Here is a 17848-nt window from a genome sequence, read left to right on the forward strand (position 1 = left end):
TCACAATGTTTAAAATATTACATCTGGGTAATATATACCTTTATTCTTAAGAGACACGAAATCTACTCGTTACTAAGTGTATAAAGCACAGAATAGAACAATATATGTAACATGACCACTTTCACACAAAATTTTTAACAGAATACACATTTGTGCTTATCAAAACATTTTATGGAAGGAATTGGAAGAAGAGATTATTAATTACCAGAGAAGAACTGAGGAAGGAAACAAAAGGTAGGGGGAATAAGAGGCAGGCTTTCAATTTTCATTTTCATATTTCTATTTTTTTCTGTGGTGATTGAAATTTCTAGTTATGTACTTACATTATTCATTTATTTTTATCTACAGGGGTTACCTGGGCAGTAAGTTGAAGAATAATCATGTTTTATTTTCATATTTTAAATTCACCATATTAAAAAATCTCATAAATGTTACATTAAAATTTTAATATAAATAAAGCAACAATCTCAATATAAGCAAGTTAACATAAAAAAATTTAGTAGGATTCATTCAAAAAATATTTATTAGGCACTATTACTTGCCAGACACTGTACCAATAGCTGGGGATACAGCAGTCTATAAAACAGAGAAAAAATAACCCAAAGATCATTGTCAAACCTTATACCAGCTAGGTATTATCAAGATATAAGGGTCCAGGCACGGTGGCTCACGCCTGTAATCCCAGCACTTTGGGAGGCAAGGCAGGCGGATCACTTGAGGCCAGGAGGTTGAGACCAGCCTGGCCAACATGCTGAAACCCTGTCTCTACTAAAAATATGAAAATTAGCTGGGTGTGGTGGCAGGCCAGCTACTCCGGAGGCTGAGGCAGGAGAATCACTTGAACTTGGGAGGCGGAGGTTGCAGTGGGCCAAGATGGCACCACCACACTCCAGCCTAGGTGACACTAGCAAAACTTCATCTCAAAAAAAAACAAAGATATAAGGAACCAGAAGCGGAAAGAAGTAGCTTGCCCAGGCCACACAGCCCAAGGAAAAGTGATGAACAAACCCCAGAAGTCCTATAGCAAGGTATCACTTTAATTCTGCGTACAATCTCCTTGTCTCTGCACTCTGAAAGGGCAGAATGTTTTCCCATTTTAATGACCGGAAAGCTAAGGTTCACAAAATAAAATGGCTTGTCCCAAAGGATGTAATTGTTTAATGACAGAATTAACATAAGGCCTGTGGGGAATAATATGTGTCTTCTGACATCATGGGATGATAGTGAAGAAAACATAAGGCACACAACAAATGAGAATACGTTGAATCTAGTAAAATCTAAACAAATATAAGACTTATGATGATTGCATCTACACTCCATTCTTAGAGATATTTAAAAACAAAAACTCATAAACTAGCTGGCCTTAGATATTTTAAATTGAACACAAAAGCGTATACAATTGCATCTGGAACTAATGTTGAAAACTTCACTATATACAAGAAATATATGAGACATTTACATATATTTATTTTTCTCCTTTTCATTTGAACTAAGCTTCTGGTTAACAGTTTTAAAAACTCAATTAGGTACCACTGCGTAAGTTTCTATTATCTTATGCAGTGGTGCCTTAAGAGGCACCTTGATGTCTCCAGTCCAAAGTAAAAATCCTAAAGACTATCTGTTTCGCTCACATACACATTTTGAAAACACAAAGGAAATCTTGGAAGTTGGTGGATAAAAAATTCTCTTTAATTACTTTCTCAGAAGTGTATCTGGTACCAATTAGGTGCACCTTGGACTCTTCAGGAAGATTTAGTTACCGGACAACCAACAACTAAAAAGGCAGCATGGTCTATAGCATAGCAGGATAGCATTCTAGGAGAATACAAGTATTAAACAAAATATCATAGGTTCTACACATCTACTTTATCAAATATTAAAAGCTGTATATTCCCTTTATGGAAAATCATTAAAACATGGAAAGAAGTAACTCTCACCCATAATCATATTACCTCGAAATAATCACCATTCACATTTAACATATTTCCTTCCAGTCTTTTTCTATATACATTGTTAGAACCTACAGCACATAAAATATCAAGTCCTACACTCTAAATTAATATTGTATCATTAGTGTTTACCTAGGGCATTAAAATTATTTATAATTACAATTCTTAATGAGTATATAATATGCCCTTGTGTGGTTATACCATAATTTATCTATTACCCTAAGGTGAGGAACTGAAGTAGCTTCTAATATTTCTCAACTACAAACAATGCCATAATGAATACTGTTGCACATAAGACATTATGTCATATAGAATTACTACTTTGCCTAATAGGTTTATCACATATGGAAATAAAAACAGTACACATGCTCTATACCCTTAGCATGGCCATATGAATTTTTTCTATAAATAACTTAAAATGTATGCTATGGGTAATTATTTTTTAGCCAGAATCACACAAATGTTTCTTTTGCAATTTATTAAAAATTTCAAGTACATATAAAAAGAGTTTAATGACCCTGCATGTACCCATCACCCAGTTTAAATGATTTTCATTTAATAGCTATTATTTCATCTCTACTCCTACCCATTCCTTCATCCTCAATTATCTTTTTTAATTTGATAGGTTAGATATTATATCTGGTTTTTGCTTGCTACTATATTTTTTAAAAATCTATTTCAAAAGTTATAAACCTAAGAATACTTGGGTAGCCCACATCTTCAGATTCTTCATAAGCAAATTTGGGTATTCTGCAAAATTAATGTATTATTGTTTTAACTAAAATATGTCCTTTATAAAAAATTTTGCAAAATTAGTTTTGTTAATGACTTAAGTAAAAGTTTAATTCAAAAATACCAGTGCTTAGTCTCTGAAGGTGACTACACTGAACAAAGAAAAATAAATCCCAAAGCATTAACCCTTAGAAATAAGTATTGCCATAAGTGGCTAAAACGTCCCAAGTCTGGTTTGTATTTTGTATTTAGGAAGAGTTCCTTTACTTATTTCTCCTGATTTTGAACAGCAAGTTAGACCATCTATTGTTACGCTAGAAGAAGAAATTAACCACAGACTATCTCTCCTGACCCTCTTTCTTGGGTGACAACTGCCACATTGGAAGATAGTTACCTGTAATAACCAGGCATCACAATATGGACACCAGCACTTGGCTGGCAGATAGCTGCTGCGTCTTTATCATCCATTTTGCGCACAGAGTCCGTGAAAGGTCCCGTGGCATTGATAACACATTTGGCTCTCACGTCAAATTCCTGCCCTGTGAAAGAAAGTGGCATCAATCACACACCCCATTTGCTTCTCTGTTAACGGATGCTGTGTATTACTAATTCATCTATTAACCTATGGTGAAGTATACTGCATACCACACTAAGTGACCTGAGCAGCTCAAGTTATTGAAGAGCCGAACAAAAGGCTCGTATCTGAGTGAATTTAGCAAAAACAAGTCTGAACTGAAGAAAGAAAAGCATTCCACTTTCTCATTATGGATTTCAGTCTATCTTATAAGTGCCCAGCGTCAAAGCACCAAACATGAAAAAGTAGAATGAGTAAATAAGCCGCTTTCTCTTGACAACTCAAATGTGTAAGCAGCATCGCTGTGAGAAAACGTATATCACAGAGCTTTTGTTCAAGAAACGATATAATTTTGAAACTGCTTACCTATGTGGTGCTACAGCCAGGGCAATAATGAAAATCTAAATAAAGTTAAAGATGATTCACTTTAACAGCGTGTAAATGCAATGCCTGTGTCACCAAATGATACTTTGAAACTTGGCACATTTATTTAATTTTATTAATGATATGTTTTTGTAAAGAAAATGGAATGCATTCATAGCTGTGGGAATTTGGTGGGCATTTTATTATTATCATTATCATTATTACAACTATAATACAAAGGGGAAAAATTGCCAAGCCCCACAAGGGAAATGTCGTTAAACCAGTCATTGTTGACAATAAGGAATATAATTAATATGACTCTGAAGCGTGGCTTAAATGAAAGAGAAGTGACAGAAAAATTATAATTCAGTCATTATATAAGCTAGGCAAGACACTAAGAAACACCTCCCTCCCAGAGACCTGGCATACCTGTGAGGACATCCTTGCACCGTGCGCCACTCACACGCACTTTCCCTGTCTGGGGGTCTGTCTTCTTGAGCAAGCTCACTACCTCCATGTAATTGGCTGTGGCAGCCCCATACCTGGCAGCAGTCAGAGCAATGGCAAGGTTCATCCGTGCATCGTTATGTTGTCCTGCAGCGGGGAAAGCATCAGGGGAGGGACAGGAGTCACCTCGAGCCACAGACTGGTGGTACACAAGTGTGTCACAACAGATATGTCACATCTGTCCCTGTCACCCAGGATATACATGATGGCTGGGTGGCTTGACAGGGCACGATTTAAAAATACACAGTCATTCTCAGCCAGGCATCTACCTGCCACTTCAGCAAGTGCATTTCGCATACCGTAAAAATAGTGAAAATATCCCTTTCCTACAGAGCTGACATCAACTATCTGAAAGTTAAGAAATAAGTAATTATTCTCTCAGTGTTGGAACATATGTATATGTCAGGCTTTTCCTAATACAGACGAATCATAAGCACGAAAGCGAAGCAGTTCAAAACTTCAGAGTATTTGACACCCCAACTGGTGTTGATGAACAATTTTTATGAGTACTTTTATGTGTATGTGCTCTAATATTCAAAATCAAGAGCTTAATCTTCCATACAGCATTTCTCAGTATTCTGTAAAAGAATTTTTCTTGGTCTGAATTTTGATCAGGGCTCCTTAAAATGTAACTTTTTTTTAATCACACATAAAAGGTAAGAAATTAAGCAGGGCAAAATTTAATTACAGAACAATTCCTACCTGTATTGTTAAAGATTTATTGCTGAAAAATCCTAGTTAAAGAAAACTAAGGGGGAGGAAAAGGGGGGAAAGATGATTAATCACTTTAAAATACTGGCATCACTAGAGACTTTTTCTATTTATTATTGCCAGTGGAGTTAACGCTGACCAGGAAGAATTACTCTACATTGCAGGGGCCAGGTTCTCTGTGCCCTGAATAATTAATTATCCAGGGCTAGATGTATTGAAGCAGGGTTCAAATTCCCACACACTGGGATCAGTTCTATCAAGATAATACTGATAAAGGGATGAATTTGTAATGGATATTGTTGTTGATTTATGTTGCCAGCATACCAAACATTTAGTATAAATGGTTTATGTAAAGTTTCTTCCTTGTGATTCAGTCTGTGCAGGGCTGACAGCACTACAGAAGTAATCTGTTCCAGCTAAAAGGGCAAAGTTATAAAGACAGAATCAATGACTGAAGATTCTGCTGCCCCTTCCCACAAACGTCTGATTCTAAAACCACTGAATATAATCGGCTAAGAATCGTCCCCCCAAAATTAAATGCTCTGTCAAGTGGAGAACATTAAACCTCAACATGCAAAATAAGGAGTTGTTTTATCTAACAATTAATAGAATGAAAGTAGGAGAAGAAAAAACAACAATGACAATAGCAGTAGTCGAGCTGTAAGTGGGAAAGGTAGCAATTCCATAGTTTCCACTCAGCATGATCCTAAAGTTGCTTAAAATCATAAGTATATTTGAAGTTAAGCTTAAGAAATCAATTTTTATTAACGTAGGGTTCCTTGCTTAAAACTGGAATACATTTCATAAAACTAAATGCATGAAAACAGTCCAAAGAAACTAAATAAAATTTCCATTATAGATCTTCTCCTTAAATTAAGAAAATAACACAGTACCCATCCCACCCAATCTTTCTGGTTGATTTATGTATCTAACAAGGAAACACCCTGCCCCACAAAGGCACATATCTGGTATTACAAGAAATCCAAGTCATGCTTGCTCTCATCGTAGGTGTAGAGAAACTCTCACCCATTCAGGTGTGCCTTGAAGCCTCTGGAAAGCCATGTGTAAATGAAATATTTTAAATCCTAAATAAAGTCACTATTTAAAGGAACCAGGCAGAAATTCCATTTATGAAACAGTAGCTCCTTTAGAAAATAGTTACACATTCATCTGACTCTAAGGTGACTTTAAAAAGATAAATTTTTCTTTTAATATGTGTTTAAAATATAAAATCTCATTGGAGCAGTATAGGTTATAGTTCTTCAAGCTCTGTTGCTTCCATACTAACAAATGTTCCCTAATTAGCATCTAAATCTGAGTATGATTGCAGGAAGCAAGGTTAACTTCAGTCTAAAATGTGACGTGGAAACAAGTTCCTATGGTCCTTGTTTTTCTATGTCCCCTCCCCAATTCCCAGCAGCACCTGTCTTGACTCAAATCTGAGATGTCACTTACACACAAAGGCTGTTCATGATATGATCCTCGTCCGCCATGGTTCATTGTGCCTAGAATTGTGAAATCATTTGTAGCTCCCTGAACATTCATGTCATTTTCCACCTTGCCTTTCCACACACTTACTCTTCTGGCTGGATACCATCCTGGAAGTTCTGAGAAACCTCAGTTCATCTCTCATGATCGAGCTCAAATGTCTAGTTCTGCATCTCCTGGAGGGATGCAGAAAGTCTCCCTTTATCTGCATCCTTCCAGGGCAAAATTATTCATTGCTTCCTCTCGGTCAACATTTTATTTTGTACATACTTTTAAAAATAGTCTTTATGATACTTTAATCATCCAGGTGTCCATCTACTTCCAAAAATGAAAATCCTTTGTTATGAGTCAGGCACTGTGACAAATGCAGGGAATATAACTGAGAAACATACAGGGTGATCTCTACCCTCATGAAACTTACATCCCATTGTGGTTACTGTACAATTCCCACATCTCAAGAGAAGTCAGAAAGGCTTACTTGTTTGGCTTTGTTTTTTTCTAGTTATTACTAGGTACATAATACGTTTCCAATTACTGTTGAGTTTAGCCTAATTCCATTCATTGTGTTAAACAAACAGGTATTGAAATTCTTTTATCTCTAACTACAAATGGAGTATTTTCTCTTGTTAAAGAAATTTCAGTGGCTCAAGCCTGTAATCCCAGCACTTTGGGAGGCCGAGACAGGCGGATCACGAGGTCAGGAGATCCAGACCATCCTGACTAACACGGTGAAACCCCGTCTCTACTAAAAAATGCAAAAAAAAAACTAGCCGGGCGAGGTGGCAGGCGCCTGTAGTCCCAGCTACTCGGGAGGCTGAGGCAGGAGAATGGCGTGAACCCGGGAGGCGGAGCTTGCAGTGAGCTGAGATCCGGCCACTGCACTCCAGCCTGGGTGACAGTGATACTCCGTCTCAAAAAAAAAAAAAGAAATTTCAGACTTCCGTAAGTTGGTGGCAAGAAATGTGATAGAGACAGAAATGTGTAAAAATCTCAATTTAACCCCAAACTAGGCCTTATATTTATGTTGAATAACTGGGAGGGAAGCAGAAACAGTTATGAGTGACTCCCTCGGGACTTATCCCAGAAGGTATCCCTTGCTTTGCAGGGAAACGCAAGCACAGCTATTATTAACTCCCAAAACTTGGGGAGCAAGTAATCTGATATACCCCTGAGCCCTGGGTCTCACACCTCCACCCAGCAATCCTCGTCTTCCCAGACATTCAGCTTAATCCATTTACCTCCTTGGATGCAGGGTAAACTTCCTCCTCCCCTACCCACACGAAACCTACCCCTTACCCTGAGATACCCAGATGCTCATAGTGTATGCTTCCTGAGATATATGTGATATATTTTCATTATTCCTAACTAATTTCCCCAACCCTCTTTCCTGACATTTTGAAAGGTAACTCTATGCCTCCTTTTTTATTTTTATTTTATTTTGGAGAAAAAAGTTTTTGACAACACTGCATGCCATTGGAATGTGATACAATAATCCCAAACCCCCACCTAATTGATCTGCTTATTAAGTTGAGATTTTCAAAGCTGTTTCCTTAGAGCCAGGCAACATTATACTGTTTTTCACTAATCACTGAATAGCTTTACATTGGCACTTACACAAGGACCCAGACGGGAACTGTGAAAATCTGTTTCCGACTCTGTTCTCTTTTGCACTTGAAATCTTGCATATGTGCAATACTGAGCTTACAACTCATAGGAGAGGAAGCACACAAGAGGTGGAACTATAACTGTTTTCCCTTGTTTAGAGAAACAAAATATAAAATCTATCCACCAAAAAGAATGAAGGTTGATGATGGTAGAGAAAACTTTGTTTTAACCTTCAATGACCTTGCACAGAGCAGAATAAGAGATATTTTAAGTGAAAAATGCAGGACCACACATAGTTTAGAATGTAACTGTCTAAAAGATAGGCCTTGAATATAAATATTCTGGAGACAGCAATATTGCTCTCCTCAGAGTCAAAGTTTGGCAACTATGTTAACATGCAAAAGAGCTCAAAAAAGAATAATAATCAGTGATGTATAGAGTATGAAGAATGAGTAAATATGAAAAAAAAACAGGTAAAAAACTATCTGGCATTTTCTTGCTTCTTCGGGTCTAAAACTCTGATGCTATGACAGTCTACATAAAAGCTTCCTTTTAATATAGCATACTTTTAAAAGGTATGCTTATCACAGACTTATTGATCCGATATCTACCTGCCAGTAGAGAAACTCTATTTGTTAGGAAAAGTGGTTTTTAATTAGAATAGCATCTGTCCATAACTTCATCAATTAAAAACTGCCACTGTTGAAATGTTGAGAATACTTCCTTCCATGTCCCTGTGCCCTGACCTGAGTCTTGTGTAATCACTTTGACTACTTCACACAAGGGGGAAAATGATGCTGGTAAGAAACAATACCTCCCTAAAGCTTTAACCTCATTTCTAACTAAATTTATACCCCATGCTTCATAGTCTCAGACTAAGAGTGTCACAGTGACCTCTCTGGCAGCTCCCCCTTAGAAGTCTAGCAAAGATAATTCATTGGCTAACCTACCAAACTCAAGCTAATTTAATATAACCACTATATTTAAATGTTCCCTTTCTGATTGGAAATACTCAGGTAAAGGCAGGGCAAAATAGGGATGTGTGTGTAGTGTGTATGTGTGAATGAGTGTGTGCGGGCATGCGTGTGTGTGTACTCACGTGTGCGTGCACATGCACACATACATGCACACACACAAGGGGATTATTTTGCTTTAAGGTATGACATGTAAACTTAAAAAGGAAAACTCAAAATAAGAACCCACTTTTCATGGTGAATTGTGGTAACAATGCAATTTTCAAACATAAACCATTTACAAAAGTGTTTGTGTGAGGAGTGACGGGGTCAGGGAGGCACATGAGGCAGTTTATGGAGAATGCACCTTAAAAGATATTGTGGGGAATGGCTCTGGGCTTAGAATGATTGAGTTGCAACTTTTGGGTATGTCACTAACATGGCTGGGGGAATGTGGGTGATACACTGTACTGCTCTGGGCTTCAGTGACCTATAAAAGGAGATGAGCTGGGTACCTCTGAAATTACACAAAGCATGCAATAGCTAATTGTTAATAATTACCTATCCCTTTCAAGATCTCACTTCAACCTTTTCCCATTTATGGTTTCTCTGACTTTCCCCCAGCCTATCAAAAAGAGACTGGGCATCAATAAAGCCCAAAAGATAAGTGTTTCATGAAGGAAATCAGAAATCATACACTTCCGTTAGATCTATAAACTTTGATTTGATTAGCTTGTATGGGCTATATATTGCAAAAATTGCCCTAATCCTTCACCCCTTCCTGTAGCCATTCCCTTTGCCTTGAGTCCTCACAGTGTCCCACTCTGACTCTCGACTCACCCATGTGAAATTGTTTTGGTCGACGGAATGTTGGTAAATGTGACAAAAACAGACGCTCAAAAGAGCACTTGTATGTTTCTGCTTGTGCTCTTGCCTTCCGCCAATGTCATCAAAAGGACATGCCCAGGCTAGCCTAATGGTACCAGGATGAAGATGACGGCAAATGTTGAGTAGCCCCTTGAGTTAAAGCCATCTTGCTTCAGCTGACAGACAGCCAACACCCCCACAGAGGAGTGCAAGTTCAATGGAGAACAGAAAATCACCCTGCCCACCCAGACTATTTCAGAAGAGCCACCTGATAAGCATTCCAATGCATGTAAAATAAACCCTAATTATTTTTATGCTATTCACGTTTGTGGTTATCTGCATGAAGAATTATAGCAATAAATAGCTTATATAGGCAATGTAGCCAATTTTCTACTAAAGTTAATCCCTATTTACAAACAGGTTCTATCTTCAAAACTGTACGTTTGGAACTCAATTCTTTTTTCTATAGAAATACTATAAACAAAAGGTGATTCATTTGTGCCACAAGAGCTACTTAGTGCATAGGGTACCTGAATAAGGGAATAAATAATGATTCCAACAGCCTCAATGCCCACCACTTCTTCACATTCATCCTAAATTTCCAGAGTGACCGCAGTGCCCAAACTCACATAAAATATTGCTCTTGCACACCTCTGATTTCTTGCTCATGTTGTCCTTACTATGTGGTACATCTTACCCTATCTGGTAAACTCAACTTTTAATCCTTCCTTTGTGAAACTTTCCCTGACTCCTTTTAGACACAATGGCCTTCCCCTCTTCTGTGTTTCCAAAGCACTTTGTACATTACATTTATTACAGCACAAGCTATTTTCTAAATACTTGCATGCAACATTCAATTTATTGATCACTTGTAATGTCCCAGGTATTGTGTTAGGAACTGAGTCTATACTGGACAGCCAAAGAGACATAGTTACAGACTTTGGGGATGTCACTTCTAATGATACGTTCCTAAAAGAACAGAGTGCATCTTTTTCGATTTTGCTTCCACAGTACCTGCCAAAGCCTTTGCTACCTAGCAGATATTCACATATGAATGAATCACAGTTCAGAGGCTGATCAAATAAAGGCAATGTGCTCAAGGCTTAAAGAGTCTAAGAACAGTCCCCAACCCCTCAACCTCCACTCAACTATGGCCATGGGATCAAGGGGACTATTATTTCTCTACTTCACTACCCAACAGACTATGGAAATAGAATGTCTTCAACCACAAAATCTTCGGTAAAAACATAAGCCAAGGGAGGAGGCTAGTGATAAAGTTAAGGCAGCAAGCAGGGTTTTGGTATATGATTAAGACGGTAAGTGGCAGATTAACGAATCTCTGTAACAAATATTTTTGGGGGTACACATTATGAGCCAGGCATGGTCAAGGTACTAGGGAACCACTGATTTAGGGAGAATAAGATTACCTTGGTCTCTGTCCTATGGAACCTCTTTCTAATGGGGAAGACAGATAAAATCAAACAGGTTAATAAGAACATTGTTATTGCAATAATGGCAATAAAAGGAAAAACAGAGGATAGGGAGAACAAATTCCTAGGGCAGGGGCTATATTTTGGACAGGGCAGTTACAGAAAGTGTTCAAGTTAAGCAAGAATTAGAGAAAATTCATAAAGAAGGCAATTAAGTTCTAACAGAAAGACCACTTAAATCACTGCTAATTTACATTACATTCAAAGCTTATAGAAAATATAAAGAACTAGAAATGTGACTATGGTATTAACACAACCTCAATGTGTTAAGTGCCTGGCACTTGATTTTTTCTTTCATTTATACTTTAAAATATTCACCTGTGTTTTATGTATATTTATCAGGGGCTAAGTTAGAAAATCTTCCTGGGTTGATGTACATTTTGGCACAAAATGTCTTCTAGTATAGACTGGTGAAACTCAAAATAAAAGCATAATATTCCAAGTTTATGAATTGGAGTAATTTGCTGTCACCTATCTATACTACAGTTCTCAAGCAGGGACACCTGTTAGCACTGAGCATGTAATCATTTTTATTATTAAATACAAAGGTACAATTAAATGCAGGTACAGGATGTGACCTGCATCATAATTCTACAGGCCTTTCTCTTCACAATATCCTTTTCATTATCCTGGGCCTTTTGTTCCTTCATGTTTCTTTTGTCTCACCCTAAGTTCTAAAATAAGCTATTTGCAATCTCAATAATTAGCAATCGGGGTGGATCTGTGGCCTTTGGCCCCATATAAACGAAACGTTGTGAAGTTCCTTAACATGATATATTTAAGTATGTAAAGTTTCTATACCCTCAGGACTTTCCTCTCTTGAAAAAGTTTAAATGAATCTAATGAAAAGTAAGTTTTTTTACTTTTAAGACACTTAGAAATCTTGCTAGAGCTGAACAAAAATGAAACTACATTTAAACTGCAAGCAACAGAATGCTTTGGGTATTCATTAGCTATTTCTGGACAAAAAATGTTCTACACATTAGTTTACAATGAAGATTCCTTGTGCCTTTCCCAGGACAATCCATTCTCTCTCGACCACAGCCAAAAAAACACAGCATTTTATATGTTTAAAGAAGAAAAAGGAAAAGGGAGCAATGTGACAAAATTAATTGAAGTGAAGTTGGAAAGTCAGGAAGCAAGACATACTATAGAGATCTTTAACAGGCTATCCAGTTATTTGGCCTAAAAACCCCTGGTAAGCTTCTTTGTTTGTGAAATGCACTAAATTCACTGATAAACCTTCTTGGAATGCCTGGCTTTGAGGGTATAGTTATTTCTTTACTGAGAGCAGCAGTCTAAATTGCACGGCATCTTAAGCCCAGGAAACTGTCCTGAGGATGCTTGAGATTAACTCTTTTTGTAAATATTTATTGAACACCTACTATGCACCAGGCACTAAGCTAAGTACTATTGTGGGGAGCAGAACTGAAAGAGATCAGATTGGCCCAGCTGTCCTGGAACAGAGAGACAAGAGCAAATTTACAAGTCTAATGTGGAGGAGCCACATGCTCCCAAAAGTCTTTCGATTTTCCAGCACACTTCCTTTCTCCTTCCCCTGCAGTTTCCTTAAAATATTATCAAACAGCATTCTAGACATACCTTCTTTTCTCTCTTAAGTTAAAAGAAGATTTACAAAGCTTCTTTCACAGGTGTATATGCTTAAGTTCAAGCCCCACATCTATGAACTGTGAAACCTCATGCTAGTTGCTTCATCTAAGGTTTGATCTCTCAGCTACGCAAGGAGAATAGTAATGAGATTAACACAGAGTTATCGTGAGGAAGAAGTGAGATAGGTAATGATGCTATGACAAAATAGTTCTCAATAAATATTAGCTTCTATTATTAAAAGGTAAAAAGGAATTGCTAGAAAGCAGACTATAACGACAAGATGTGGTTACTGCCTAAAATAACTTAAAAAAAACAAAAGCCCTGAAGATTTTCCAGTTCTAAATGGTTTTATTGCTCATCAATCTGACAAACTTTCCCTGAAATGTGTAACAACTAACCTCTAATCTTTGCACTTCATGAATACTGTTTGTTCTTTTTTTACTCCTTTTCTCTCTCTCCACTTTTTACCACTGAAAAATAAGATTCTTTTTTCTGTATGTCACGAAGGATAGGAAGATGGGGAATGGTTTTCAATCCAGAGGAAAATAGTGTTGATGGGAAAACTGTCTGTTTCAAAATATTAGAATTATTAAATCTTACTACAGAGGACTTCATTTTCTCTTATAAACCACAGAGCTTCTGTCACTTTTCAGAAAGCAAATCTACATTAGCTATAAATTTGGCATCCTGAGAAAAGTCAGAAAACTCAAGTTCCAACCTCTTAAATAGCCACTAAATGGGTATATTTCCATAGCAGATAACTGTCTCATGTTTGATGTGGTTTGCTTTTGCTTACTAGCATCTAAACGCCTCCTCCTCTCTTGTAAGCCCTGCAGAAAGGCATTCTACCATCCCATAGGAGAGGAAGAATGGTCCCCTGGGACACAGGCCTTTAACCTGTCTTTGCCAGTCAGATGCCCTCAACACAGACTTCAATCTAGAAGTAGTGACCCAAAGAACCTCTAATCCAGAGGTAGATGCAACGATAGCAGTACCATCCCATTTCTAGGGGCAGCAGCAATAGAGATGTCAGCAGTGGTGGCACAGCAAAACGCGACCTGCAGGGATCAGCAATCAAGTCTTCGGAGCACTGGTTGTGGGCCAGGATTTTGCCTGTGGCTGTGGTTGCTACAAATCATATTTAGTCCCTTATTTTTCAAGCTAGGTCTCTGTCTTCCCAGTATTTCTGCCTGCTGTTCAAGGTCCTATCAGAGAATTTCTTTTCTCTTTAAGTCAACCAGATTTTTTTTTTCCTGTCTGCAACAAAAACCTGAGCAAGCCCTAACCCCTCATCTCAGTATCTTCATTATTCAAGCCACAAGGTGGAAACTGATCTCTCAGGGCCCTCCAATTTTATAAACTGCAATTTACAAAATTTCAAATAAGCTAACTGAAAACTCAAGCATCAAATTATATAACAAGTCAAAAGAAGCCCTTTGATGTAACTAAACCATCTTTCATAATAGGACTGGGAAAAATCAAGCGAATCCTTTCACTTACACAGAACCATCTTTTCAGTCCTCTTTTCCTCATTTGTGTGTGAGTACATGCACACAACTTTTTACAAAATGCTGGAATGGCTCAACTTGCCCCAAGGGTGATTTCGAGTGTGAGCTACATAATAAACACATGGAACCAAGTGCCAAGGACTGGCTGGGGAATTCTAACTGGAGCCAGCCTTTTGAGAGAACCTTTATCTGTTTCATGGTATGTCTTGTACCTTATCAGATTTCTCTCTTTAATCACAGGAAGATTCCACACTTTATCAAATTGTTATCAAATCAGTCTGACCTGAACCCAACGTCCTGATTGTCTGAAAGGAATGTGTACTAGGGCATTTACATGAAAAGCAGGCTAACTCTTGGCCCTAGTCAGAGAGCACTAATGCTGGAGACTCCGCATGTGTGAGTTCAGGAACCAACCCGCCACTAACTCAGGTTCTGGGGACATTCCTTTCCTCATCAGAGTCTGTTTCATCTATAAAGTAGGTCTAACAAGAGCCTCTCTACCAATCCCCTGGAGCCGCTGAAATAATCAGATTCCAGCATATGTGAAAGCATTTGTAAACTGCAAAGCATTTTAAGAACCAAGCTAATACTGTTAACAGATTGCCATCTACTACATTTACCTTCCTTCTCCTTTTGTTAAGATAACCTTTTATTTAATACCTGAATCATAAACATTCCTCAGTTATCAGAATAACATCTCTCAGCAACCCAGATTCAATGTTTATTTGGAAACTTTATTTGGGGTTTGAGACTCTAAAAGATGAAATGAAAAAGTCAGAATTTAATTATCTTTTTACCTATAAAAGCAAAATATTCAGACTTACTTGATAAAGATATCTTTAATAGATATTGTTTTTTAAACTATAGTTTAGACCATTTCATTGCTTCTGCCTGAACTCTATAGTTACTAGGCAAAATCTTGATCTTAATTTGGTTATTCAAATAGGTTTGCCCTACTAGATTTTTTTTTTTAACAGCAATCTGAGTCATCTGTTTTACATGAATGTTTCACTTCTCATAGGAATGAATAAATTAAGGGCAGGAACTTGGTTCTATCCCCCAGCATTAATCATCTCCAAGAGTTTATCTCCTGCAAGGACAACAATGTATGGCATGTAGGAAGGTGTTAAACTATTTGTTGTCTAAAGTAATCAATTCATGATTCGATAGGCTGTGAGTTGGGCTAATGCCAATCAATTTACCAGAGCCCGATCACCCTAAGGGAAATGATAAAACAGCTATTCTGAAACTTCTCAGGCAAGGTCACAAGCTGAGGCAGAAGACTGAGGTGCAAATACTGTGAGAATCAACTTAATTTCACTACCTCCTAACACCTAGTAGAATATCTGATGTCTCCCACATAAAAAGACATGAAAAGAAAGTTTATACACAATATAGTTACCAATAAAATAATGTCAAATTGCAACCACATACATCAAGTACTATGCTGGATGCTATTGCCATATTTTTTAAGCCAACAAATATGTCAATATAAAACATGTAAACATTTAAAACAAAACTTCCCCTCGGGGGTTTGGGGGAACTTACTACAGATAAAATCACTTCCCTTTGTATTTGGGAAAGACTTTTCTAATAATCTAAAAAGTTTGATTCTAATCTGTACTCAATAAATATTTAAGAGTTTAAAAACAAGGTAATTCAATAAATATGCTCTAATCTCATTTATGATAAACTATTATAAAAATTAAAATTAAATAGTACCATAATACAGCTCTTTCACCAAAACAGTTTCAATGAATGTCAAAAATATTCCATTTGTCTCTGAAATGCTGGACAATGGTGACATGTAGTAAGACTCAAATGTGAAAAACAAACAACAGAAGAACCACACCCTCATACTTCTAATCATTTCCTGTAATTTCAAAATAATAATAAATTTAGAAATTCTACAATGTCACACCAAATTGAAAATGTATTACTTAGTTTTACTTTCAACTATACAAGGCTGGGAGACACCATGTCTATTACTAATGTTTTTCCTTCTGTTTTATAATGAATCACATACCATGCTTTTAGTGAGTAGGGTTTCTTGCTCAGACTCCCAGCAATTTTCAAAGTCTTCCTGGAAATGCTCGTCAGTGATTATTGTCAAAGAAAGATTCTATTAGTTTCTGAGACAGTCAAGGTGCCCTTGCCCTGTTGTAATCACTGACAGCATTCAACCTGCAGGGACAGCCCCCTGCAGTCCCCGAGTCAATCCTGAGTCAATCCTGGCAGCCCCTGGCATTATATAGGGAGCCCCATCCCTCCAGAAACTGTTATCTGCCTATAAACTGTTGTCTGTCTTTAAGGAACCCCTACACAAAGGAATCCCTGTGCTCACCAGTGTGCAGTCTCTCCCACCGTAGACATCAAACAGAAGAGTTCCTGCCCCCAATATCTGGTTCTCACTCTGTGCTCCTAGTTGAACTAGAACTCTGCTCATATCTGTTTGCTTAGCCAAAGCTCTGACATTCTGCTTAGCCCTTCCCTCAAGCAATTGCCTCTACCTCTCCTTTCAAGGGGATGACCTAGTGTCCTCCACAGACCCCCTCCTCTTCCCAAAGAATCCCCAAGATACTGTCATGCATTTGACTTCATGGATTGCTTCACGAAGAAAACTATTAGTCTGCTCAGACCTGTGCTCAGATCCCATGCACTGATGAAGTGTGGGATGGTCATTAAGAATGCCTAGTCAGCAGAGACAGGTGGTTTGGCCGGCTGCCACTCCTTGGTTTGGAAGCCTGATCAGGCAGGCTAGATCTTGAGTCCTGCCTATTGCTGGTTTACTTCTCTGCCTCTACCTTAGGAGAAGCCTGCCCTCCAACATTGAAGAGTATGCACATTTTAAGGTCAAGGAATCTTTTAGCAGGCATAGTCAAGGTTAAGCGCTGTCACATACAGTTGTAAATAGATTCTGTGAATTTCTTACTGCCTACAGAAAACAAGAAAAAGAGTTACTCATCAATTTTCAATCAATACCATAGCTGAGGATACAAATTCAAAGGCAATTTTACTTTCTGAGTTTTGAATTCATCTGGTCACAAACAATTTACATGTCAACAATGTTGAATTCTAATTAAGAACCAAAGCCTAAAAATCAAAGACTCAAACAGACTATAACAGTCTACTCACCTTAAGGAGAGGGCAAAATTATAATACATTACTCCATTAAAATACAACTTAAAATACAGCATATTAATCTTCAACTTAATACACATCTCAAAACTTCTGAGGAGCACTACACAAAGATGCTTTTGTAAAACAACCTCACAGCACTTTGATGTGACCGTATGTTCATTAAAAGGAAGTATTACTACTTACATACATAAGGTACATAATGAATTCAGTATGTGTCTAGAGTTGGCTAATGCCATTAAAGCACATGCCAAATGCACAGACTATAAATCAAAATGCGATTTGTCAAAGAGCTTAATATGATACAGGTTAAAAATAAATAAATAAGCCACTAATATCCTGATAGGGGATT

The 17848-nt window shown here is 37.5% G+C and overlaps 1 protein-coding gene across 5 annotated transcripts in view; it reads right to left on the reverse strand.

The window, feature by feature from the left end:
- Positions 1-17848, reverse strand: part of GPD2 (glycerol-3-phosphate dehydrogenase 2) — a 150926-nt gene that overhangs the window by 32758 nt on the left and 100320 nt on the right. For all 5 annotated transcript variants that reach the window (XM_030916181.1, XM_030916183.1, XM_010353178.2 and 2 more), the window contains 2 exons: positions 4048-4212; positions 3076-3220 (listed from right to left, as the gene is read on the reverse strand). In XM_030916181.1, the coding sequence (XP_030772041.1) occupies positions 3076-3220; positions 4048-4212 (310 nt within the window). The remainder of the gene's footprint in view (positions 1-3075; positions 3221-4047; positions 4213-17848) is intronic.

Source organism: Rhinopithecus roxellana, chromosome 14, assembly GCF_007565055.1.
Source record: "Rhinopithecus roxellana isolate Shanxi Qingling chromosome 14, ASM756505v1, whole genome shotgun sequence".
Lineage (NCBI taxonomy): Eukaryota > Metazoa > Chordata > Mammalia > Primates > Cercopithecidae > Rhinopithecus > Rhinopithecus roxellana.